At 41.4% G+C, this 25,402-nt stretch overlaps 2 protein-coding genes across 14 annotated transcripts in view; one reads left to right on the plus strand and one right to left on the minus strand.

The window, feature by feature from the left end:
* The window catches only part of Usp37 (ubiquitin specific peptidase 37), a 99,883-nt gene that overhangs the window by 65,016 nt on the left and 9,465 nt on the right, over nt 1-25,402 (minus strand). The window contains exon 1 of one of the 13 annotated variants that reach the window (XM_063266500.1): nt 362-500. The exons of 5 other annotated variants lie outside the window; for them this stretch is intronic. The gene's annotated coding sequence lies outside the window, so the exon portion shown is untranslated. Of the gene's footprint in view, nt 1-25; nt 248-361; nt 501-25,402 lie in introns of those variants that run through there. 7 more of the 13 variants (XM_063266506.1, XM_063266505.1, XM_063266502.1 and 4 more) reach the window with 7 other exon arrangements.
* On the plus strand, nt 388-25,226 carry Cnot9 (CCR4-NOT transcription complex subunit 9). Its single transcript, NM_001009357.1, is given in 8 exon segments — nt 388-828; nt 10,544-10,723; nt 12,120-12,235; nt 15,834-15,943; nt 17,275-17,384; nt 20,895-20,993; nt 21,502-21,593; nt 23,016-25,226. Coding segments are annotated over 8 exon segments (900 nt in total). The 5' UTR covers nt 388-804; the 3' UTR covers nt 23,185-25,226.

The following is a 25,402-nucleotide window of genomic DNA, read 5'->3' on the forward strand; positions in this document are numbered from 1 at the left end:
CAGAAGCTGTCCTGGCTCGCCTTACCTGTGCCAGAGGGTCCCAGCTCCGGACAAACATGCCGGAAGCATAAAGTTCCCGCGGAGGGGGAGGGGCCAAGAGGTTCGGAAGGAAAGAGCTCCCGTAGTCCCAGACAGCGAGGCCGGTCTCTCCCCTAGCACACCTAAACCCTCTGATGGCGGGAACTGTGACTAGACGCAAACACGTACGGACGCACGCACTCTCGACGCAACCAGTCCAGGCGCGTGCGCGTAAGCGCGCAAGTCCCGCCCCTCAAGCATTCGCTCCGCCCCATACTAAGCCCAGCCCCTAACCCGGGCGGCCCCGCCCCTGTCGTGACTGTACTGTAATACACATGCGTACTCTCCACTTTACCAACTTTGGACCTCCCACCATTTTCCTCTCGCTCAGCCTGCTTGAGCATGCGCAGTTTTTGTCCTTCCAAGACTGCTGGCCTTTTCCCGCCCTTCTCTGGCCTTAGGAGGAAAGTCAGAGTTCACGTTTCTTAGGGGATATACTTGCGATGCCGGGGGGATACGAGGACCAGTAGTTTGCAGACGTCATTTTGATCCTGAACCTGAAGGTTCAAGGGACATACTTTGGGACTATTTGTTAGGCCGAGGTCCAGGAGGCGGGAAAGGGCTGTGTGGGCGGAGGGTCGGAGGTGAGAGGTCAAAGGGCTGCGAAGAGGGAGGAGCGAGCCGGAGACGGATGGCGGCTCTTCATCTTCGGCTGCAGAGCCACTAAAGCTGGGACGCGGGTCCGGCGCGTCCAGCGGAAGAAGTAGAGCGGCCCCCGCTCCCAACATGCACAGCCTGGCAACGGCAGCGGTGAGTGGTTGCGCCCGGATGTCCGTCTCAGCCCATTTTCTAGTTCCCAGATTTGGGCCCCAAGTCTAGCTGCTTCTGCCCCTAGTCCCAAGGTCCGGGAGTCTCCACACGCAGACCGTGGCGGAGCCGGACCCCGCTATCCCCTCAAGACCCCTCTCCTGGCCTGGCGCGCGGCCTCTTGCGTTCTTTTCCGGCGCCGAGGCCTGGTCCCGCGCCCCGCGCTGCCTCAGCAGGCCATTCATTGATTCTTTTGCGCTCGGCGTCAGTTTCTGGTTGCCGGTTGTGTGCTGGGCGTCGGTGGAGATGAGGATAATTCCACGGCCATTCGCTCTGGTCCCGTGATCCCATTTCTCCTCGCCTAGGCAGATCTCAGTGATTAGAAATAGGCTTCTAGCTCAAGCCACTTTGCATGAGGAAAGCCAAAGACTATCTGACTTAAGGTTCTCTGCATTTAAAGCCTTCCTCGCACCTCTCGTTTTATCCTTCCAAGAAAAGCGAATCATGTATTACACTTCCCTAAAGTCATACTATGACTTTCGGTTAAATTTAGAGAAATTAGACTCCTTGACCTACAATTCCTGTATGATATGGTCCTTAGTCACGTTTATGGGCTTGATTTTTGTCACTTGCTCCCTAAGCTCGGACCAAAATGTATATGAACTTTTCTGTTGCATATTCTCTACCTGGATTGTATTTCTTAGGACTCTGACTCCATACATGGACACAAGTCTACTTCAGAGTGACTTTATCCGACCATCTTCATAGTAGCTTGTAACCCCAATATTTTCTCATAAAGAGCACTGATCCCAGTTTTAGTTACGGGATTTTTTATTTATTTTTACTTGTGGGTTGTCTCCTGGAAGTCAGGGGTAGGTATTTGGTGAGTCGTGTTTACTTGTTTTCACCACCACTGGGACAGTTCCTACTACAAGGTAAGCACTCAAATATTGCTGACCTGAATAGGTACTCCCACAACCGGAAGCAGCATAGTTTAAGAACACTTGCCAGTTTCACTTTCACCAAAGGGAAATGCTATCAGGAAAACAATCTACTAGGATTACATTATGAGACAACATGACGTAATGACTAAATAAAACATGAAAAACTACCTTAACTTCAAGTATAAAATGAAATATTTAGGACAGTCGTGCTTGGAAGGCAGAAGGCAAGTAAATTTGTGAATTTTGAGGCCAGCCTGGTCTATATGGAGAGTTCCAGACCAGCGTGCTAGCATAGTGATATCCTGACCAAAAAGAAAAGATAAACATTCTCCAGAGTGTGGTGGCAGCACATCTGTAATAATAGCTCAAACAAACAGACCACAAGTTCAAGATCAGCCTGGCAATTTTTTTAAATCTCAGAAAACATCTTTTTAAAAGATGGTTGGAGGGGCTGGAGAGATGACTCAGCGGTTAAGAGCACTGACAGCTCTTCCAGAGGACCTGAGTTCAAATCCCAGCAACCACATAGTGGCACACAGCCATCTGTAATGGGATCTGATGTCCATGTATCTGAAGACAGCTACAGTGTGTACTTATAATAAATCTTAAAAAAAAAAAAAGATGGTTGGAGATAGTAATTATAGCAGAATATTTGATCTAGCATTTGTGACATTCTGGGTTCAGTCTCCAGAGACTCCTCCCAAAAGTGAACAATCTGATTGGCATGACATGTTTTTAATCCCAGCACACAGGGAAGCAGAGGCAGGCAGATCTCTGCATTCAATGGCAGCTTGGTCTATGGAGCATTTTAGACCCAGTCTCAAAGGGGAAAAAAAAGTAAGCAACCCAGCTAAGTGTATGTAAGCGAGACCTATACAGAAACATTGCTTTAGGAACGAGTGAGATGGCTCAGTGAGTAAAGGGACCTGTTGCCAAGCCTGAGGACCTGAGTTAAATCCCCAAAACTCACAAGACACACAGACTAATACACATAAAAAATATTAACATGCCACTTTATGATGTTTATTTCTTCTTTTCAAAGCAAGTGATATTTTATATCCTGTTTCTAACTGTTCAAGTTCTGTTTTTTTAAAGGTTTATTTATTTTATGTGTACACTGTCTCTGTCTTCAGACACAGCAGAAGAGAGCGTCAGATGCCATTACAGATGGTTGTCAGCCACCATATGGTTGCTGGGAATTGAACTCAGGACCTCTGGAAGAGCAGTCAGTGCTCTTAACCGCTGAGCCATCTCTCTAGCCCCCTTGTTCAAGTTCTTAATTAGGGGACTATAGTTTTCATAGGGGGAGGTGTGCGTTTATATAAGCACAAATAAAGAATATATGTAAGCCACATACGAATTTCCTTCATTGCACAGCCTGATTGATAACTGATGGCCAGCTGTGTTGTGTTTTTCTGTAGTGGTTTTGCAGTTCTTAGAGGAAACGCTGAGCAATCTCAGCACAGTAAGATTTGTACAAAGGAACACTGCAAGCTTTCTAATGCTGTGGACCAGGAGTTTCCAGACGCCACTGGGCAGCCTATGCTTTGTTTTCTAGTTGTTCCTATGATTATGTTAGTCATGAGAATCTAGTCTTTTAATCTCCATACCTTTTGTCAATATCTCAAGGTTTGCGTTACCCTTAGTTTTGACATTGGTCTGATTGGTGCCCAAATGAAATTCCTGGTCCTCTTTTTGTCCTCACTTTGCCAAGGTCTAGGAGCAGCCATGAAGGGAGGCAGATGGCAGTCAACTGACAGGCAACAACTGGACAGAAGCCCCTAGCTTCTTTTGTTCCTTCTTCCCCAGTTACACATATGATTTGAGAAGCAGCAAGTTGAAAGGTGGCGTTGGCAGTAAGGGAGTTCCTCAGAGTTGGATGGTGGATCTGAGCGTCTGAGCGCACATGCTTCAGTACCGGTCTCCTCTGCCCAGATGCTCGTTTTCCTTTGTGGTTTTGTTCTTTTGTTTTTTGTTTTTGTTTTTGTTTTTTTTTTCGTCTTTTGCCTTTTGTCTTTTTTTTTTTTTCCTGCCTAATGCATTATTTGAATAGCTGTTAAAACTGTGGCACAGTCAGCCAGCTACCACAATGGTATATGCCTTTGGTCCCAAACTTGATGATCAGGAGTCAGGAGCAGGCAGATCTCTTCACGTGCAAGGACAGCCAGGGCTACATAGACCCTGTTTCAAGAAGCAAAACAAACAAAAACCTGTGGTACACTACTTAAAAAGGTCTTATATAGTTCTTCAAACTACATGTACAGTGCCATACATAAATTTAAAAACATTTGTTACACTGCTTGACCCACATGGCAGCTCTGACAATTTCTTTTGCACTAGACATTCATTAGGATAATTGATAAGGGACAAGACTGAAGAATAAAAATTTGAGCCAATTTCTTTTTTTCTTTTTTTTTAATTTATTAATTTAATTTTTTAATTAATTTATTTATTATATGTAAGTACACTTTAGCTGTCTTCAGACACACAAGTAGAGGGCCTCAGATCCCATTACACATGGTCGTGAGCCACCATGTGGTTGCTGGGATTTGAACTCAGGACCTTTGGAAGAGCAGTCAGTGCTCTTAACCACTGAGCCATCTCTCCAGCCCTTGAGCCAATTTCTTCATCATCCCCTATGTACACAATCCAAACTGTTGTTATTTTGATCTGAGCAGAAAAAATACACAATTTGCTAGGAATTGAGAAGGAGTATTACATGCACAATTCCCACAATAACCTAAGTCTTTTGAGAAGATGCTTGGTTTTTTGCTTAATAATGAAAACTAGTGTATGTGTGTTTATGTGTGGGTGTACATGTCTGGAGACCAGAGGTCAACTTTGAGAGTTGTTCCTCTGGAGTGGTAGTGAAAATGGGGTCTCTGACCAGGATCTTGCAGGATTGACTAAGTTGGAGGGTCAGTACACGTCAGTAATCTGTCTGCTTCTACAGTATTGGGATTGCATGGGCAACCACAGCCAGCTTTTTAGGTGGATTCCAGGAATTAAACTCAGATTCCGTACTTTCATGGCAAACACATTACTGACTGAACCATCTCCCCAGCCCTAAAGTTAACTTATTTTTTTCACGTGTGTGTGTGTGTGTGTGTGTGTGTGTGTGTATGTGTGTGCGTTGCTGTCAATTGAGTTTAGGGCCCCATATATACTAGGCAAGTGACCTGCTGAGCGTGAAAACACACACACACACACACACACACACACACACACACACAGTGGGGGAGCAAGGAAATCATCCCTTTAGCACAAAAATTAGAAGTACTATTAAAGGACAATGAATGGAGGGTTTTATTTATTAAAGAGACAGTCACAAAAGATACTGAGGTAGTTGAGTTATAATAGAGTATGGTCCTGCCCTTATGAAATACATCCTAACATCATCATCAAAACAAAATTTGTTTTTTCCATTTTATACAAACAGAAAACAATGAAGGGTTATTTACAAAATTAATAAAGTGAACAAGGGGAGAAAGTTAACCAAGCAAGAGCTTAAAGCATAAGAACCTGAATTCAAGTCCCCAGTACTCACATAAAAAGCCAGCTGTGACTATATGTCTGTAAGCCCAGAGCTCCAACGTTACGGGCAGAAGAATCACTAGGGTTTGCTGATTACCAGCCTAGCATCAGGTTCAGTGAGAAACCTTTTTCTGTGTATACGTCAGCTCCACATATGTCTATTCCACAGCTGCACTCGTACTGTGTAAATAAGTAGCATGCTAATGAAAGGTGGATTGTGGGGGTTGGGGATTTAGCTCAGTGGTAGAGCGCTTGCCTAGCAAGCGCAAGGCCCTGAGTTCGGTCCCCAGCTCTGAAAAAAAAAAAGAAAAAAAAAATCTTCAGAAAGGTGGATTGTGACGATTGAGTTACCTGTTTTAATCTTAGTCTGAGTATTGAGGATGGTAATTAATAGTCTAAATTTCTCAGATGATTTTGTGATTGAATATGTATTAATAGTTGAACTCACTATGCAAATCCAACTGTTAATATACTATAATGTAACAGTAGTAAAGTTTTGTTTTGAAGAGGGAGTTTCTATCACATAGACTAAATGGGGATACTGAAAATTTAGATAAATTGAGCTCTGCCAAACATTCACTGTGTGACCTTAAACATGTTAATCTTTTATTAACCTGTTTCTTAGGATAAAGTGAATGAACCATATCGCCTAAAAGTAATTACTAGAAAGCACAGGCCTCATCTACAGCAGCAGAAAATATCTGGTTATCTAGACCAGATTATGGGCTTACTGAGTGAATAAGGCCCTGGAGAGCTTTTGGGGATAATAAAAGTAACCTATATCGTAATATGGTCATTGAGATATGTAAGTTCATCAAAATTCAGTTAAATATGAATTTAAAATGGGTGTGCTTTTATTGTATGTAAATTATACTTATATGAAGTTGATGTTTCTTACAACAGAACGAAATAATTTCTAAGATTCTTTTTTTTTTAAACTGCCTGAAGCTGGTAGTTAATACCCATGACAGAATTGAATGATTATCAATGCACATGAAATAAAAATAAATATTTGTTAAGAAAAAAAAAGAATGATTTATTATAGGCCAGGAAATTCTATAGATAGCTGAGCTGGATTTTGGGGTGGGGGTAAACTGGAATTTTTGGGAGGTGTTCAGTTTATTTCAGTTTGGGGCTCAATGTAGCCCTGGCTGTCCTGGAGCTTGTTATGTAGGCCAAGCTGGCCTTGAACTTGAACAAGATCCACCTGCCTCTGCCTCTGCCTCTGCCTCTGCCTCCTAAGGCCACCTTGCCTGTCTTAAACTGGGTCTTAAGCCACTTCAGGCTCCCTGTTTAGGATGTTTTCATTTATGGTTATATTTAATTACTTGGAAGTTAAGATAATTTATGGTTTTTTTGTTTTAATGTTTTAATTTATTTTTATTTTATGTACTTCAGGTTTTGACTTTATGTATGTCTATGTGAGGGTGTTGGATCCCCTGAAATAGGAGTTAAAAGTTGTGAGCTGACATGTGGGTGCTGGGAATTGAAACCATGTTGTCTGGAAGAGCTCTTAACTGCTCTAAAGTCAATGCTCTTAATGGCTGATCCATCTCTCTAGCCTATGTTTTTAATTTTTATTTTATTTACTTTGTTTGTGTGTATAAGTACCACTAATTTAATGTCCTGTCTGAGTTATATTGTCATGTAATGAATTATGTAAAAATGTTTTACAGAGTCTCACATGAAAATGTATATTAAGTGTTTTGTAATCTTGTTTATAACTAGAGAATTTCTCCTAACATCAGTGGCATTCTTGATACTAGATTTTCTTTTAGAATCTGTTGAACTAAACATGATGTTTGAAAGTTTTATTAATTATATGTCTAATGCACTATTAAAATGATTAAAATAATGTCATCTTCAGGCTCTATGCAGGTGGACATAACACCTATAACCCTAAAAAAGAAAGAATTTTTAAATCAGATCTGCTTTCCAGGCAGATAATAAGCAACATTAGCAAAGAGGTTAAGGGTCTGAGCTCTTGCTGGACAACCTGTGTTAAGGTTTTTTGTTTTAATACAGTCTTATCTGTAGGTAGCCTGGAACTTGCTGCATAGACAAGGCATCTCAAATTTGCAACAATCTACCTCCCTCTGCCTCCCGAGTTTTGAAATCATAGGCGAGCCTGGTTGCCATTTAAATTTTAAACAACTTCTCTATCATAATTTCCTCATCTATGAAATGAAGATCTGGGATCTGAAGAGATGATTCAGCACGTAAGAATTTATACTGACAGAGCTGAGGTTTGAGTCCTATTAAAACCCCACATCTGAGGGATACCTTCTTCTGACCTCTGCTATATGCATATACAGACTCACATACACATAAATAAAATAAGTTAAATATTTTTTTTCTTTTTTTTTTTTTCCGGAGCTGGGGACCAAACCCAGGGCCTTTAAATATTTTTTAATAATAAGAATAGGTGTTATTAAATAGTGCCTAACAGTAAGACTATATGGAGACTAGACAGATGGCTCAACAGTTAAGAGCAGTTGCTGCTTTTCCAGAGGACCGAGGTTCAATTCCTAACACTAACATAGCAACTTACAAAACATTTGTTAACTCTTGTTCCAGAAAATCTGACGCCCTTTTGGTTTCAAGCATTGCATATATGCGTTGCTTAGATCCATATGCAGGTATAATACCTGTCTTAGGGTTTTACGGCTGTGAACAACACCATGACCAAGGCAACCCATAAGGACAACATTTAATTGGGGCTGGCTTACAGGTTTAGAGGCTCAGTTCATTATCATTAAGGCAGGAGCATGACAGCATCCAAGCAGGCATGGTGCAGGCAGAGCTGAGCGTTCTGCCTCTTTATTTGAAGGCTGCTAGCAGAATATTCACTTCCAGGCAGATGAGGATCTTAAAGCCCACAACCACAGTGACATACCTACTCCAACAGGGCCACACTTTCTAATAGTGCCACTTCCAGAGCCAAGCATATACAAACCCATGACATTCCACTGCCTGGCCCCCATAGGCTTGCTGAAGCATATGAATCTATGGGGGCCATATCTAGCCATAGCATAATAAAAAACATTTAGTCCAACTTCCAAAGTCCCCATAGTCTATAGCAATCTCAACAATGTTAAAAGTCCAAAGTTCAAGGTCTCTTCTGAAATTCATTTAATCACTTAACCGTAAACTCCAAAACAAGACAGAAAACCAACATGGCAAACTCCAAACTCTGCATCTCCATGTCTAATGTCAAAGTGGTCTTTAGATCTCCAACTTCTTCATCTTTATTGAATGCAACAGACTTCTTTCTCCTGGGCTGGTTCCATTCCCCATTAGCAGCTTTCCTGGGCAGATAGCCCATGGCTCTAGCATCTCAAACATCTTGGGATCTCAAAGACAACTTCAGTGTTATGGCTTCTTGTTTCAATGTCCGGGATCCACATATGATCTTCTGGACTCCTCCATCACTACTTCACCTCTGCCTTCTGTAGCACTCTAAGCTCAGGTTGATCCACTCCACTGTTGCTGCTGTTCTTGGTGATCATCCCATGATACTGGTGTCTCCAATACACTGGGTTCTTCCACTGCAGCTAGGCTTCATCAGTAGCCTCTCATAGGCTCTCTTCATGGTGCCAAGCCTCAAATCCTTTGCATTGACTCCTTCAGTCCTGGCTGTCACCTACAACTGAGTCTGCACCTTCACCAATGGCCTTCCATGGCCTCTCACAATGCTGAGCCTCAGCTGCTCTTCATGACTCCTTCATGCCTTCAAAACCAGTACCACCTGGGTGACTCTTACACATTACCAAGTACAGCTGCAGCAGAGGGTACAACCTTGGCTAATCTTTGGAACACAGCTTCTTTGTGCTCTCAGAAAACACTTCCCAGAAGATTTCATCTCAGTGATGCTCATCTCTTTTTTTTTTTTTTTTTTTTTTTTTCTCTCTCTCTCTCTCTCTCTTGGAGCTGGGGACCGAACCCAGGGCCTTGCGCTTGCTAGGCAAGCGCTCTACCACTGAGCTAAATCCCCAACCCCTCATCTCTTCTTAATCACCAATTCTTTCTTAGCTCCAGATAATCAGCATCGTTGTCCCAGTCGTCCCTTCTGTTCTGGACCTTTAAAGCCAGAGTCATAAAGCCAAAGGTGCCAAATTCTGCTGCTTGCAGGAGCTTGTTCTATTACATTGTCACTAGCTTTCTGTTTTCCAACTCCTTCACTGCCTAAGCTTGGCTGTCCTGGATCTTGCTCTATAGATTGACCTTGAACTATTGTGTACCTAACTCCTGGAATTAAAGGTGTGCCTGGATCTAAATTTAGCTGGGTAGAATTTTGCCACAAAGTCCCACTTCCTTAATTTGTTATCTTCTTGAAAACAGGATTTAGCTCTATTTTACTTCCTGGTACCCCTTTAATACTCAAACCATATATTTTATATTTTTCCTTTCTAAGTTTACTGTGCTTGTTCAAAAAGCTCTTCAGGAAACTTATCCAAAGAACAAAGTTTCTGCTAGGCATTTCTGAAACTTCGTTTATCGATGCAATGAATCTGAGTCTCTTCACCTTAGCCTCAGGCATGCTCTTCACACAAGGGCAAAAAGTAGCCACATTCTTCACCAAAGTACCACAGAAACAGTCTTTATACCACATACTAAAATTCTCCTCTGAATCCTCTTGGGCCAGGTTAGCACAGTTCAAATTACTCCCAGCAAGAAAGTCTTCCATATTCCTACTAGGATGGCCCATTAAGCCCCATTTAAAGTATTTCACTGCTTTCCAAATCAAAGTACCAAAATCCACATTCTTTCAAACATAATATTCCATTCTAAAGATGTACCACACTGGGGGGAGGATGGGGAGGGGAACGCCCATATAGAAGGGGAGGGGGAGGAGTTAGGGGGATGTTGGCCCGGAAACTGGGAAAGGGAATAACAATCGAAATGTAAATAAGAAATACTCAAGTTAATAAAGATAAAAAAAAGATGTACCACACTATACTTACACCATCTCTTATTGATAGCTGTTTGTTAGTTCTTTTACTTTCACAATAGTAAGCATCCTAGTATATTTTTCAGTACAGCCCAAGTACACCTATAATATAACCTCCTAAACATGGGCTCGGTAATGGTCAAACAGGTTGAGTCACTTCGCATCAAATATATGTGTTTAATGAGGCTCCTATAATTTACAAATATACATGTTTATAAAGCACTACTAAAGGATAAGACTTGATTAAGTTGTACTAAGTTGACATTTGTTTTCTTGTTTTCCCCTAAAGCCTGTGCCTACTGCACTGGCCCAGGTGGACAGAGAGAAGATCTATCAGTGGATCAATGAACTGTCCAGTCCTGAAACAAGGGAAAATGCTTTGCTGGAGCTGAGCAAGAAGCGAGAGTCTGTCCCTGACCTTGCGCCCATGCTGTGGCATTCATTCGGTACTATTGCAGCACTTTTACAGGTGGGTCTGTAGCCACAGTAGGAATTCAGTCATGTCTGCCACACTGGGTTTTTTTTTTTTTTTTTTTTTTTTTTTTTTTTTTTTTTTTTTTTTTTTTGGTTCTTTTTTTCGGAGCTGGGGACCGAACCCAGGACCTTGTGCTTCCTAGGTAAGCGCTCTACCACTGAGCTAAATCCCCAGCCCCCCACTGGGGTTTTTCTATTCTTGTGCTCAAATGATTTTTGAAGACTTGAGAATGGTTGTTTGAATATTAACATTTGTAGGATCCTATTTTTAAGAAGTCAGAGGTATTTGTTAAATGCATTTGGGGGTTCTCCCTAGGAGATTGAATTTAGTTGATCTGAGAGGCAGACCTTAAATGTGTGTTTAACAGGTGAAATCTAAGAGCTACATTGAGAAATGGCTTTTAGAAATACATTGGGGTAGATCTGTTATAGCTGGGAAGGATATAGAAATAGTATGAGAACCGTAGATAATGGTCTAAGGGAGAAAATTGTTGAGATTAAGGTGTGGTAGCTATAGGATTAAAGATGTGTTTGTGTGTGCATTAAAGAATAAATAGATGCATCTGGTAAGGTGGTTCATTTACCTGCTGCCAAGCCAGACAATTTGAGTTTAATCTCTGGGTACAAGGAGAGATATGAATCTAAAGTTTCTCCTCAAATTATTAATAATCTTTCAAGTTTGTTTGGTAAATTCATATTGCTATTCCTAACACATGTAGCCAAGAATCTATTAGTGTTATGAAAGGATTTGCAGCTAAAATAAACAGAACTATATTCAACATGGGTCTCATTATAAAGTAGAATGCAAGGGGGGTGGATGGGGAGGGGAATACCCTTATAGAAGAAGGGGAAAGGGAGGGGACTGGGGGCTTATCCAGGAAACCATGAAAGGGAATAACATTTGAAATGTAAATTAAAAAATATCCAATAAAAGAAAGCTTTTGAATAGGAAAAAAAATGAAGTAGAATGCAACTTCTTAAAATTACAAAAATAAGGGTCCCTCAATTGGCTATAGGTTCTGGAGAGATGGTTCAATGCAATGGTAAAAAACACTGGCTACTCTTCCACAAGTCCTGGACTTTGATTCCCAGCGCCTACATTGTGGTTTACAACCAACTTTAACTCTAGTTCCTAGGAATCTGATACCCTCTCTCTGGTCACAGACACACATGCAGGCAAAACACCAACATACATGAAGACTAACTGCAAAGTGTAGGGGGAGTATGGGAGACCCAGTATTCCTAGAGACACATAGGAAAAGGTCTTGCCTATTTAGTTTAGCACGCTCGTAATGGAAAAATAATTTCATTTCTGCAGGAATTAAAGATACTTTGCTGTGACACTGGTAATTTGTGATTAATTGCTGTCTGGGATTCTTTGCATTTTTCAGGAAATTGTAAATATTTATCCATCTATCAACCCTCCAACCTTGACAGCACACCAATCTAACAGGGTTTGCAATGCTCTAGCATTGCTACAGTGTGTGGCCTCACACCCAGAGACCAGGTAAATGCTTTGTGAGCGTGTTGGTAAATTAATGGGGGTGGGTGAGTATTTTATAGGAACTTATATATCTTTGCTAAATGATCAGAGAAAGAAGACACAATGTAATGTATGGATTTCAGTCTTCAGAACTTTTTTTTTTTTTTTTTTTTTTTTACTCATTCATGGCAATGACTTTTTTTACAGTTTTTAGTGTGTTGGATATTTTTAATATACTTTCTATATGTCTCTTGGCTTTTTTTGTTTGTAATGTTTTATCAGTTGGCTTTGGAGTTGGTAGGTATTAGTGGGGAAGGTTGCTTGATTTCTTTTGTTTTCTTTTTCTTTTTGGGGGGGGGGGGTGTTTGAGACAGGGTTCTCTGTGAAGCCCTGGCTGTCATGTATCTTACTCTGTAGACCAGGCTGGCTTTGAACTCACAGAGATACTCCTGCCGCTGCTGCGGCCCCACCCCCTACCCCAACACTGTCTTTGGCCTTAAACTGTTAATCCTTCCACCTCTGTCTCCTGCCTGCTGGGATTATAGGCATGTACCACCATGCATACCCACCTTTTTCTTGTTTTTCTGACTGTTGACATTAAGTCTGATAGCTGTTTTTAGTTTCTGGTTACAGATTTGAATTAAATATGACATGTTTTAAAATGAAGCAAAATACAATTCCATACCTTTAACAACATAGAACAGTTTGCTAATTTAGTGATTTGCTATGTTCTGAGAGGAAAGATTTTGCTTAACTACCTTAAAGAATATTTTCTGTCAGTGATTTAACCCCAAATATAAAACTAGAGCTTTAATCCTCCCATGGTTGTCTATCTTTTTTTTTTTTTTTTTTTTTGGTTCTTTTTTTTCGGAGCTGGGGACCGAACCCAGGGCCTTGCGCTTCCTAGCCCATGGTTCTCTATACTTAGAATTCCAGTGCTCAGGAGGCTAAGATGGGAGGCCCTGTCCCAAAAAAACAAAATTAAGTGATTATTTTATGTTTACTTAAATCAGTCATCTTATGGCAGCAAAGTTTTAAAGAACAAAGGTTATATCACAGGAAAGATAATATATGATAGGTACATGGGCACTTCTCTTTTCTAAATCATGGTAGGCACTGGGTCACAATTGTTTCATGGTACATATAATAGGAACTCGGTAAATATTTTTAAGCACTCTTTCTCACAAAATTCACATTTGTGAAAATTTTTTCTAAAGCTTTTTTGTTTATGTTTGTTTGAAACAAGGTGTCACTATATAGCTCTGGCTGTCTGGGGACCCTAGCTTGTCTCAAATTCACTAATATCCACCCGCCTGTGCTTCCCCAGAGCTGGGATTAAAGGTGTGTACCATTACACCTTTCTTAAGTCCTTCTTAGTTTAGAATTCCAGGCAGCCTCTGTGATATAAATGGGAATTGACATGCAAGGTAAAACTTTTTTGCTATATTGTCATATGTGAAAAGGTAGAGAAAATCCTGTTTAAGAATCTGCTTTGAGACCAATGAGATGGGTCATCGAGTAAAGAAGCTTGCCTCTAGGGCTGGAGAGATGGCTCAGCGGTTAAGAGCACCCGACTGCTCTTCCAGAGGTCATGAGTTCAATTCCCAGGGACCACATGGTGGCTCACAACCATCTGTAAAGAGATCCGATGCCCTCTTCTGGTGTATCTGAAGACAGCTACAGTGTACTTATATATAATAAATAAATAAATCTTTAAAAAAAAGAAGAAGAAGAAGAGGAGGAGGAGGAGGAGGAGGAGGAAGAGGAGGAGGAGGAGGAAGAGGAGGAAGAGGAGGAGGAGGAGGAGGAGGAGGAGGAGGAGAAGAAGCAGCAGCAGCAGCAGCAGCTTGCCTCTAAACTTGACAGCCTGAGTTCCATCCCCAGGACTCAGATGGAGGAAGAAGAAATGGGCATGACTGCACCACTCCTACCAACACACACACACACACACACATTCTGCTGCAGCTTCTAATTGCCTTCTTTTTGTCTAGTTTCCCTATAAAGTCTGGGTGTTTATTTAGTACTGACCTGTCAAACTTCAAAAAGCTGCTAAGAAATTTATCTTAGATGGGCATAGTGGCACAGACTTATAATTCCACCACTGGGAAGGCAGAGGCAGGCAGATTACTGCAAATTCAAGGCAGTCTGGGCTACTTAATGTAGTGAGACTTTCCCAGTCTCATAATCCAAGAAGAGAATAGTTATGTGCACTTAAAAGAAGTACATAAATAATAATAACTTTCTATATTAGTTGCCTGACAACTACAAGTTGAAACGCTTTCAAGATATTTGGTTTGCCTAACAAAAAAGTAAAAGTGTCTTTAAGCACAGCAAAGTAGCTGGACATTGTTGGATCTGACTGTAATCTCATCACTTGGGAAGTCACTATCAGCTACATAGTAAGTTTAAAGCCACTGATATCTTGTTTTAAAATAAGCTTTTAACTGACTTTGTCTATGAAATCAGTATTCACTTATAAATTAAGTAAGAAGTTTATAGAAAAATGACCTCCTTTGTGTGTATGTGTACGTGCATGTGTACTCAAGGACATACACATTTGCCCAGCTGCCACTCCTGTCTGGGTGCTTGCAGAACCTGGAAGATCCTCCTGCAGTTAGAAAGTGCCAGAGGAGGGGCTGGGGATTTAGCTCAGTGGTAGAACGCTTACCTAGGAAACGCAAGGCCCTGGGTTTGGTCCCCAGCTCCGAAAAAAAAAAAAAAAAAAAAGAACCAAAAAAAAAAAGAAAGTGCCAGAGGCAGAGGTAAACTGTGGGAAAATAGATATGAGAATTGAACTCAGGTCCCGGCAAATTAATCTCTTAATCACCAAGAGCCATCTTTTCAGCCTCCTGAAGAATCTCTTTAGCACTAAAATAGCTTTCGCCCATTTTTTTTTTTTTTTTTTTTTTTTTTGGAGACAGAGTCTCTAGGCTAGTCCCAGATTCATGATCATGATTCTCCTGTTGCAGGCAGGCCCATGAGTGCTAGGTTTATGTGTAGATGTTTAGCAACACATTGCCTTAGCATTTATGGCTTGACTTTTGGGATTTTGTTTGTTTGGTTGTCTTTTTGGGGTTTTTTTTGGGGGGGGGTTGGGGGGATGGGTTTTTAGATTACTTTTTTTTTTTTTTTTTTTTTTTTTTTTTTCGGAGCTGGGGACCGAACCCAGGGCCTTGTGCTTGTTAGGCAAGCGCTCTACCACTGAGCTAAATCCCCAACCCCTTTAGATTACTTTTGAGTTATCAGTTTTTAAGGCATTTAGTGCAGATTAAAAGTAAATTGTACTGTTTATTCATTCTAACTTGGGTTGCTGTTCTACATTGATACTTTGTGCTGAGTCTTTATGGTGTTCAGTGAGGGCAAGAAGGTGCCCTTCTCAGCAGTGTAGACATGGCTGGCTTCTGTGGCTGGATGCTAAGTAGCCGTCAACATCTCTCACTTCTGACAGATAATATCTCCAAATATCAACACGTCTCCTAGGGGACAGTTATACATTAACAGCGTTGGTCAACTAAAAGCCAGGGAGGTTCTTCCTAAAGATTCCTCACCCTGGCAATCTCACATATTGTCTCAGACTTAGACATCAGTTCTGGATCGTGACTGTGGTTGTTTTTTCTTTCAGGTCAGCTTTTCTTGCAGCACACATCCCACTCTTTTTGTACCCCTTTTTGCACACAGTCAGCAAAACTCGTCCCTTTGAATATCTTCGGCTCACCAGCCTTGGAGTTATTGGTAAGTTATTTTTTTTGTTTTTGTTTGTTTTCTTGAGACGTGGTCTTATGTATCCCTGGTTGGCCTCAGGCTTACTATGTAGTTGAGGGTACCTTTGAATTTTAAATTTTTTTTTTTTTTTTTCGGAGCTAGGGACCGAACCCAGGGCCTTGCACTTCCTAGGCAAGAGCTCTACCACTGAGCTAAATCCCCAACCCGAATTTTTAAATTCTTTTATCCTTTAACCTCCCCTCCAAAGTGCTGGGATTACAAGCATACTTCATCATACTTGATATGTTTTTTTTTTTTTTTTTTTTTTAAAGATTTATTTTATTTATTATATATAAGTACACTGTAGCTGTCTCCAGATACACCAGAAGGGGGCATCAGATCTCTTTACAGATGGTTGTGAGCCACCATGTGGTTGCTGGGAATTGAACTCATGACCTCTGGAAGAGCAGTCGGGTGCTCTTAACCGCTGAGCCATCTCTCCAGCCCTTGATATGGTTTTTAATGTGAAGCTGGGGGTCAAACCCAGAGTTTTATGCATTCTAGGCAAGCACGCTACCAACTGAATGGCATTGATATCCTATTAAGTTACCAGGGATATTTTGTAAGCCTGAAATTCTTACTGATAATAGTGGTCTAAGTTGTGTGTTTGGTTCACTTCTTATAGCTTGTTCATTTTTTGTCTTTGACCTCATCTGTTTGCTAGTTGTCTTTGACCTCATCTGTTTGCTAGTAAGTGCTTAGAAACTTAGCAAGCATCATTCTTAATATTGTTAGCAAAGCTGTGAGAATCAGAAATCACGATCTGACTTTAGCTTCAAATTATACAGAGTATCATTCTGGCAAGAACTTAATTCAATAAAATTTTTTTCTGTTTTAAAGCTTGTTGTTTTTTTATTCATAAAGCGCCTACATGGATTTCTCTCTGTCTCTCTCTCTCCCGCTCCCTCACCTTCGCCCAAACCCCCTTCTCTCTGTCTTGTAATTCTTTGTAGCTCAGATTGGACCTGAATTCAACAATATCTTCTTGCCTTAGCCTTCCCAATGCTGGGATCACACTCATGACTCACTACATCTGACTTTTTTGCTTTTTTTTTTTTTTTTTTTTTGGTTCTTTTTTTCGGAGCTGGGGACCGAACCCAGGGCCTTGCGCTTCCTAGGTAAGCGCTCTACCACTGAGCTAAATCCCCAGCCCCTGCTTTTTTTTTTAAACGGATACGAAATGGATTCCCTGACACAGAAACGGCAGTCTATGTCCTATTACTTGCTTTTGATGAACAATATGGAGTAAATATAATAAATCCTTTTTTAAAAATAACTTTGCTTGTCCTTATTTTCTTTAGGGGCCTTGGTTAAAACAGATGAGCAAGAAGTAATCAACTTTTTATTGACAACAGAAATCATCCCTTTGTGTTTGCGCATCATGGAATCTGGAAGTGAACTGTCTAAAACGGTATGTGCTTTAAGTGAGAGTCACCATCGTTTTGGCTCTGGAGCTGCTGCTTTGTGGCTCTAGAACCCTTTTGTGCCTCTTCAGGTTTTTCACCTTCAAAATGTTTACTTTATTTGTAAGTACATTTATTTGTGTGGGTGTGACTGCTATGCCCTCCTGTGGAGATAAAGACAACTTTGGGGAGTTGACTCTCACTTGAGCTGGTGCACGGGCTTTTGGGCACTTCTGTCTCTGCTTCCCATTTCACTATAGGAGTGCTGGGACTACAGGTGCAAGCCACCACATCTGGCTTTTTATGTGGGCTCTGGGGGTCAAACTTGGGTCATCAGGCTTACACAGTATCTTAGGTAAGGTTTCCGTTGCTGTAATAATGATAATGATTAAAAGTAACTTGGGTTGAAAGAGTTTGTTTCATCTTACAGCGTGTAGTCCAGGGAAGTCAGAGCATGAAGTCAAGGCAAGAACTGATGCAGAGGCCATAGAGGAGTGCTGCTGACTTGCTCCACAGAGCTTGCTCAGCTTTCTTAAAACACCCAAGACCACCAGCCTCTGTACATATAGTGTACATAAACTCATTCTCTTTCAAATTTGGAACAATCCTTCTGTCTCAGACTCCAGAGAACTGGGAGTTCTGGAACTTGCAACACAGAACCAGGCTTGTATTTAATTTTTTTGTGCAACAATTAAAACAGTTTGACCATAGTAGTCACATGTTGAAATAAAGGTCCTCAGTTGAGGCTGTTATGATGTAATAACCTGGGAAATAATTTTAAAATACAGTTGTGAGCCTGGAGAGAAGGTTCAGTGGTTAACTCCTATTTTTCCAGAAGACCCAAGTTCAATCCCCATCACCTGTGTAGTGGCTCACAACCACCTATAACTCCAGTTTCAGGGGATCCAGTGCCCCCCCCTTCCTTCCCAGCATTGCTTGCACATGGTGTACAGACATAGATGAAGGCAAATCACCTGTACATATAAAAGTAGACAAATCTTTTAAAATATGAGTCTGGAAAAAAATGGCTTAGTAGTTAAGAACACTTGCTGCATAATCATGGCAACTGGAGTTCATATTTCAGTGTCCATGTATCAGATGTAGCAAGCTACATCCTATGCACACCTATACCCCAGCTCTGAGCAGATAGAGATAGGAGGATGCTAGGGGTAGCTGGCTTCCAGACTACAGAGAACCACAAACCCCAGGTTCGGGTAGAGTCCCCGCCTGGAAGTAGTAGGCAAAAAGTGATAGAGAAGAGCATCTGACATCCTCTGGCTTCTGCACAGACCTGCAGCATTACAGCACACATACTCAGGCAGGCAGACAGACAGACAGACACCTTTAATAAATGTTGATGTCTAACTCTAATCCTAGACCTACTATGAATGTTTTTCCAGGGTGGTAAAGTTTAGTTGGATAGGTGGGTTAGTTGATTGGCTGGTTGTTTGTGTTTTTATTTGTATGTGCACATATTAAAGTGTACATGTGAAGAGTTGAAGACAGTCTGTGGGAGTTGTATCTCCTTCTAGCATGTGACCTTGTTTATTGAACTTGGGTTTTCAAGGGCAAGTGTCCTTACCCATGGGGCCATCTCACTAAGGTGACTGGTTGGTTGATTTAAGCCCTGCTAAGTAAATATAAAATGTAACTATTTAGGAACCAAGCATTATCCACTAAACTCGACATAAGCCTGCTGTATGACTCCACAGTCTCACACTAGGTATGTTCTCAAGAGAAGAGCTCTTATGTATGTCAAAATACATACTAGAATGTTTATAACATTTCTGTTTTTAAAGATTGAAAAGTTGTTGGGCTGGAGAGATGGCTCAGTGGTTAAGAGCACTGACTATTTTTCCAGAGATCCTGAGTTCAATTCCCAGCAACCACATGGTGGCTCACAACCATCTGAAATGGGATCTGATGCCCTCTTCTGGTGTATCTGAAGACAGCTACAGTGTACTCATATAAATAAATCTTTTTTTAAAAAAGGAAAAAAAGAAAAGTTGTTTGGTCATAAATAACTGCATTAAAAAAGTATGATCTGATGGTTCTAATTGTATTAAGCAAAGAAACCAGCCTGTGAATTTTTACTGTTACTCCACCTAGGTGAAGCTCAAAAACAAGTAAAAGGGCTAGAGAGATGGACCAGTGGATCCATATTAACTGGGAAAAGATACAAGGCAATGCCAAAATTGAGTTGCTGGAAATATTCTGTGTTTTAAGCTGCTGTGGTGTACAAAAACGGAATACAGACTGAAAGCTCACCAAGTAATACTCTATTAGTGAATTTGTTCTTTGCTGTGGTTTGGTTTAGTTGCCTATTGCTGTCATGACAAATTAGCAGAACTAAGTGATGTCTTAATTTATAAATTTTATTCTCAGTTCTAGAAGCCACAAGTCAGTTTTAATAAGCTAAAATCAAGCCAGGTAGAACAGGGCCCAGGTTCCTCTAGAGGCATAAAGGGGTGTCTTTTTACATGCCATTTCACTTCTACAGTTATGTTCTTTGTGTTCTGTTGACGTGGTTCCCTTCTGCAATCAGTCAAGCATGTTCACATCGGATTCTCTTGTAGTCCTTTCTTTGTGGTTAAATTTCCATCTCTTTTAGAATGTTAGTGAGTCTCAGGACTTATGTGGGTAATCTCTCTGGCTCAAGACCCCTAATCATGTCTATAAAGACCCTTTTGTACATATGAGACAGCACTCTTGGGTTTGATTAGATTTAGCCATCTTGAGAATATATTATTTGTCCTGTTGTACCTCATATATACAGTGAGGTATATGCTTTGTTATACCTCAGTGGAACAATAACAACAGCTCTTCTGATGTCACCAAAGAAAGGTAATCATGGGGTTGGGGATTTAGCTCAGTGGTAGAGCGCTTGCCTAGCAAGTGCAAGGCCCTGGGTTCAGTCCCCAGCTCTGGGGAAAAAAAAAAAAAAGAAAGAAAGGTAATCATTATCCTAATTGTCTGCTATTATGACTCCGGCCTGTAATTCCAACACATAGGAGGCTGAGGCAAGGGCATTTCTGTGAGTTTGAGGCTAGCTAGCCATGGTTACAGAGTAAGACCCTGTCTCAAACCTTTTTCCCAAAATAACGATCGTCTGATGTAAAATAGGAGCTTTGGGCAGGGCAGGAAGGGGGCAGTTGAGCCTGTTCTAAGTTGGTTTGATATTCACTGTGCAGCCAAGACTGGCCTCAAATTTTGTGCGATCCTCCTGGTAATTATCTAGGGCTTTCCCTTTTATATAAAATGAGAATAACGGTATGTACTTTGTGGACTCAGTAGGAAAACCAAAGCCTATAAGTAGCCTTAGGAAAAAAACCTGACATAGTTACTGCTCAGTACGATAATATTTGTTCTGATTGTATGATGCTTGATAAAGTTATGCAAAATGTACAGGGGACTCCGCTTGCTGTATACTTTGAGTGCTGAGTGTGCCTAGGTGTTTGAGTGGTGGTCCCTTAAATGACGAATCTGAGCAGCTCTTCACCTTCTTTGTTTTACTCCAGGTTGCCACATTCATCCTCCAGAAGATCCTCTTAGATGACACTGGTCTGGCTTATATATGTCAGACATATGAGCGTTTTTCCCATGTTGCCATGATCTTGGTGAGTTCTTTCCTTTACTCTCTTTGCAGTTTATTTTGATCACAAAGCTTAGTCATCTTGTAACTGGTCAAAAACTTAGTCTTCTAACTAGAAATAACTGTTCTGGCCAGGTATGGTGATATATGCCTGTCATTCCAATATCTATAAGGCAGAGGGAGGCAAAAGGATGAATGTGGACTTGAAGCAGCAGCGTGGGTTTCTCACCAGCCAACTGAAGAAGTAGTGTCCTATCCCCAAAATACTAGCTGGAGTGATAGTATATGTCTTTAGTCCCAGAACTCTAGAGGCAGAGGCAGGCAGATCTCTGTGAGTTCAAGTCCAACCTGATCTATGTAGGGAGTGCTTAACTGGCCAAGGCCACATATAGAGACCCTGTCTCAAAAAGGAAAAAAAATCTCAAGAACTTTAAAATGATTCTTAGATGATCTGATTTCTGGTGTCAGTTCAAATTATTTTGTGACTTTCCCCCACATTTTTTTTTTTTTTTTTTTTTTTTTGGGTAAAACAGGGTAAAATGGTCCTGCAGCTATCCAAAGAACCATCTGCCCGTCTGCTGAAGCATGTAGTAAGATGTTACCTTCGACTCTCAGATAATCCCAGGTAAAGATTTAACAGGATTCACAAGATTTGGGAGAAATAGTCTCATGAATGGATTCTAATGTTACGGCTCAGACCCTCTGTCTTGAGTATTAGAACCCATATAACTTTAGTTTACCTAAGAAAAACTTAAGTTCCTGTTAAAATCTAAAATTCTGACTTTAAAGTGCACTAGTGGGCTGGAGAGATGGTTCAGTGGTTAAGAGCCCTGACTGCTCTTCCAGAGGTCCTGAGTTCAAATCCCAGCAACCACATGGTGGCTCACAACCATCTGTAATAAGATCCGATGCCATCTTCTGGTTTCTGAAGACAGTGACAGTGTACTCACATCCATAAAATAAATTAAACTTTGTTTAAAGTGCACTAGTTAGATCTTCCTGTTGTAACTCTGTTCTACCCTGAAATTCCCAAAAGCCCAAGCAATTTCAAGGGAGGCTAGTGCGGTTTGGGCTTTCTATGGCTACTCCAAGTACTCAGAGTACACTTTAAGGTCTCTGCAAAGTCCTGTAGCCTAGAGGCTTTTTTAGCTTGCAGTTCTCTGCTTCCTGTAAACTATGGAGCTCATTACTTTTTCTTGGTAGGTTCAAGAACTCTGCCACAGTCGTGTACTTTGTAGATAGATGTAATGCACTTCAGAAATGTTTGACCTTTTCTCCTGTTAATACATAATTTATGATGAAATCTACATGTTCAGATTCTGCTAAGCCACATAATGGAGTGCTTTCTGAGTTCCTAAGAATCAAGTGGCTTGACTAATGTGAACTGGTCTGTAACCACTGGAGTTATTTGAGCCCTAGCTATTCTTTGATCATTTTGTCCTTTTTTTTTATACCCCCCCACCAGTTTGCAATATACTTATTAGAAATTAACCTGTTTGAGTCTAAGAGCTGAAACTGTGTAGAACAGCTCTGTATAGAGTTGGTATTTGCTTATTTTAGGCTTCTAGATTAAAAACTGCTACCATAGTTTTTACTATTTTTTATTAAGGTTTCAGATACAAAGTTGAAACATTTCTGTAAAACCATAACTGGTGTTAGTGTAAAATTAAAATCGGTTTATCATACAAATAAGGTCATATCTGCTGTTAGTATACAATTTTTTAAATAATTTCATTTCTCAAACTATATCTAATGGTATTTCGACAATATTTATCAATAAATCAGAACAAAGTTTGGAGTGAAATGAACTATTGCATCATATTATTCCATTTTGCTTTTGCGTGAAATTCTGCATTGGGGTGTGGTGAAAATATTTGTGGACTACATAGCACCTACTTTAAGGAATTCTAATGGTTTCTTGGTATAGCTTGATAGCTATAGATTCCTAGGAAGTTGCATGTTTATATCTAAGAAAGGGGGTCTTCCCAGCCCCCAAATGTGGGCTTATTTGTTGTCTTTCTGGTTGGTTTGTTTGTTTCTGATGTAGGGCACGTGAAGCACTCAGACAGTGCCTCCCTGACCAGCTGAAGGACACAACCTTTGCCCAGGTGCTAAAAGATGACACCACCACCAAACGCTGGCTTGCACAACTGGTGAAGAACCTGCAGGAGGGCCAAGTCACCGATCCCCGGGGAATTCCCCTGCCCCCTCAGTGATCCTCGACATTCCCTCTCACTACTCCCCTACGTTGGGGAGTAAGGGTGGAACCTATGAGGAAAACAGCTCAGGTTTTATTGCCGACTGGGAATAGACAACCTCAATGCTGAACTGTACTGGAGAAAAGGGGCAAGGTACCCCACTGAGGTGTGTGGGCTGACTGGAGGTCCTGGATCCCCCTACTGCTCCCAGGAATTGGGCTCCTGACAGCAGTCTGCTACCACAGCCCCAGGAGGGTGTCAACACCAGCAAATGCTGTATTTGCAGCATGCCCAAGATGACCCTGCTCCCCAACCTCTGCCTAGCCACTGGTAGAGAGAGGAGAGGTGGTAATCACAGTAACACTGTAGGCATGGAGAGCACCTGGGACCAAACCATGTGGCTTTTTTTTAAAAAAAAAAAAACAAAAAACAAAAAACTTTGCCTTCCTGGACGACTCAAGGTGTGTCTCTTAATTCTCTCTCACACAGTATTTGTTTACTTTGGATTTTTGTTTTTAATCTCAAAAGAGAGAGATGTGTTTAATGGACACAAGCTGTAGTTTTCAGCAAAACTTTGTCAGTTGGCACTGTTTACACGTCTCTTAGCTGCATAAGCTCAATAAAAGTTGGTCTGGGCATTGCATCCCCTCGGGCAGACCGATGGCGCTATCAGGCTGTTGGGTGGAATGGGAGGCAGGGGAAGAGGAAAGCAAAGCCAAGCAAAAACACTACCAACCATTCCCCTCTGCCCCTGTTGTTTCCCTCGCAAGCCTGGCTGCTGTGAGGACATTCACTTTGGCTCTGGCTTCGGCTGCTAGCCCACCCAAATCTCAGCGCTTGCCCCTTTCCTACCACTTAGACTTAAAGCAGGCGTCTTAATTTACCCAGCCTTCCTTAGAGAGTTGTACTGGGGTGGAGGGAGGCAGTTCTTCAGGTTCAAGTCTTCACAGGTAGTTTCCAGGTGTCTTCTCAAATGGAACAAGCACCTAGATCCAAATGGGGCCCTGACCCCGTTCTTCTCGTGTGGGTTTCAGTAGTGCCATCTCCTCATGATTATACTTGAAGCAGTATTAGCTGAATGAGTTTTTTCAGAGTTAAACAGCTGCACTCTGCTGTCTCAGTCCCCTCTCCCTTTAACACTTTCTTTGGTCTATGGAAACTACAGGGCTACCACTGGAATGTTTTTTACTTGTTGATAGTGTCAGAGTTCCCTTTCCATCTCCATGGGCTTGACTTAACCTGTTACTGTAAACTGCCTTTCTGAGATCCTTCCACTGTCAACCTTTGTTTTCTCATCCTCATCCCAAAGATGGGGTTATTAATCCAACTCTAGAGAGAGCCCAAATCTTCAGCCCATGTCTCACACACTTGAAGGTATCTTTATTAAATTTGAAGAGACTATAAAGGGACAGATGCTCATAGAAACCTTTGCAGAGGCAGTTGTGCCAAACCAAGGGCTCTTTAAGCTGACTTTCACACAGGGAGCCAGCCTTGTTTGTTGGCTTCTGTCTTCAGAGACAAGAAAGTGCTAATTAAGTAACCTAGATTTAGGGAGGGTAGAATAAGCATTTATTCCCCTGCCTTCCAAATTGAAGAGGAGACCATGGCCTCAAGGCTGAAGAAGGAAAGTCTTAGAAAGCAAAGAACAGCATTGCCTGATAAACGTCTCGACTCACTCTGCAACTGTGATCTGGAAAGTTCACTAGGGTACCCTGATTTTTGAAATCCGCCTTCCTGATGAGCTGAAGTCTCTCATTCCGCCTCACTGGGGAAGCAGCTGAGACTTGGAGCCTTGCTCCCTGGGACATTGTCTCCATCTTTCGGTGCACTGGCCATGTTACTGTGCCAATAGTGTCTTAATTCATGTCCCATCTGTCCTCAGCTGGCCTTGGACCTACATAGGAGTTGAATGAGGAGGAGTGCAACGGGTCTTAATTCCTGTGGTTGGTCCTGATGTTATATGTACTATATAAAGAGGCTCCTCCCTTTATTTTGTGTTTTCCATCCCTCACCCTCAACAGGATTAAAATAAAACATGCTCTGGTTTTTTAAAAAAAAAATTTTTTTCTTTTAATTGGAGAGTTTATTCTGCCAACATAGAAATATCTAGGCACTTTAATCTGGTGATCATTGTTAGGCCTGCCTCTACCCTGTCTGCTTACACACAACAGACATCACTGCTAAGAGGACAATGATGGTTCCTTTGCTGGATAGATTTTTAGGTGGCTAAAAGGCT

The sequence above is a fragment of the Rattus norvegicus genome, chromosome 9 (genome assembly GCF_036323735.1).
Source record: "Rattus norvegicus strain BN/NHsdMcwi chromosome 9, GRCr8, whole genome shotgun sequence".
Classification (NCBI taxonomy): Eukaryota; Metazoa; Chordata; class Mammalia; order Rodentia; family Muridae; genus Rattus; species Rattus norvegicus.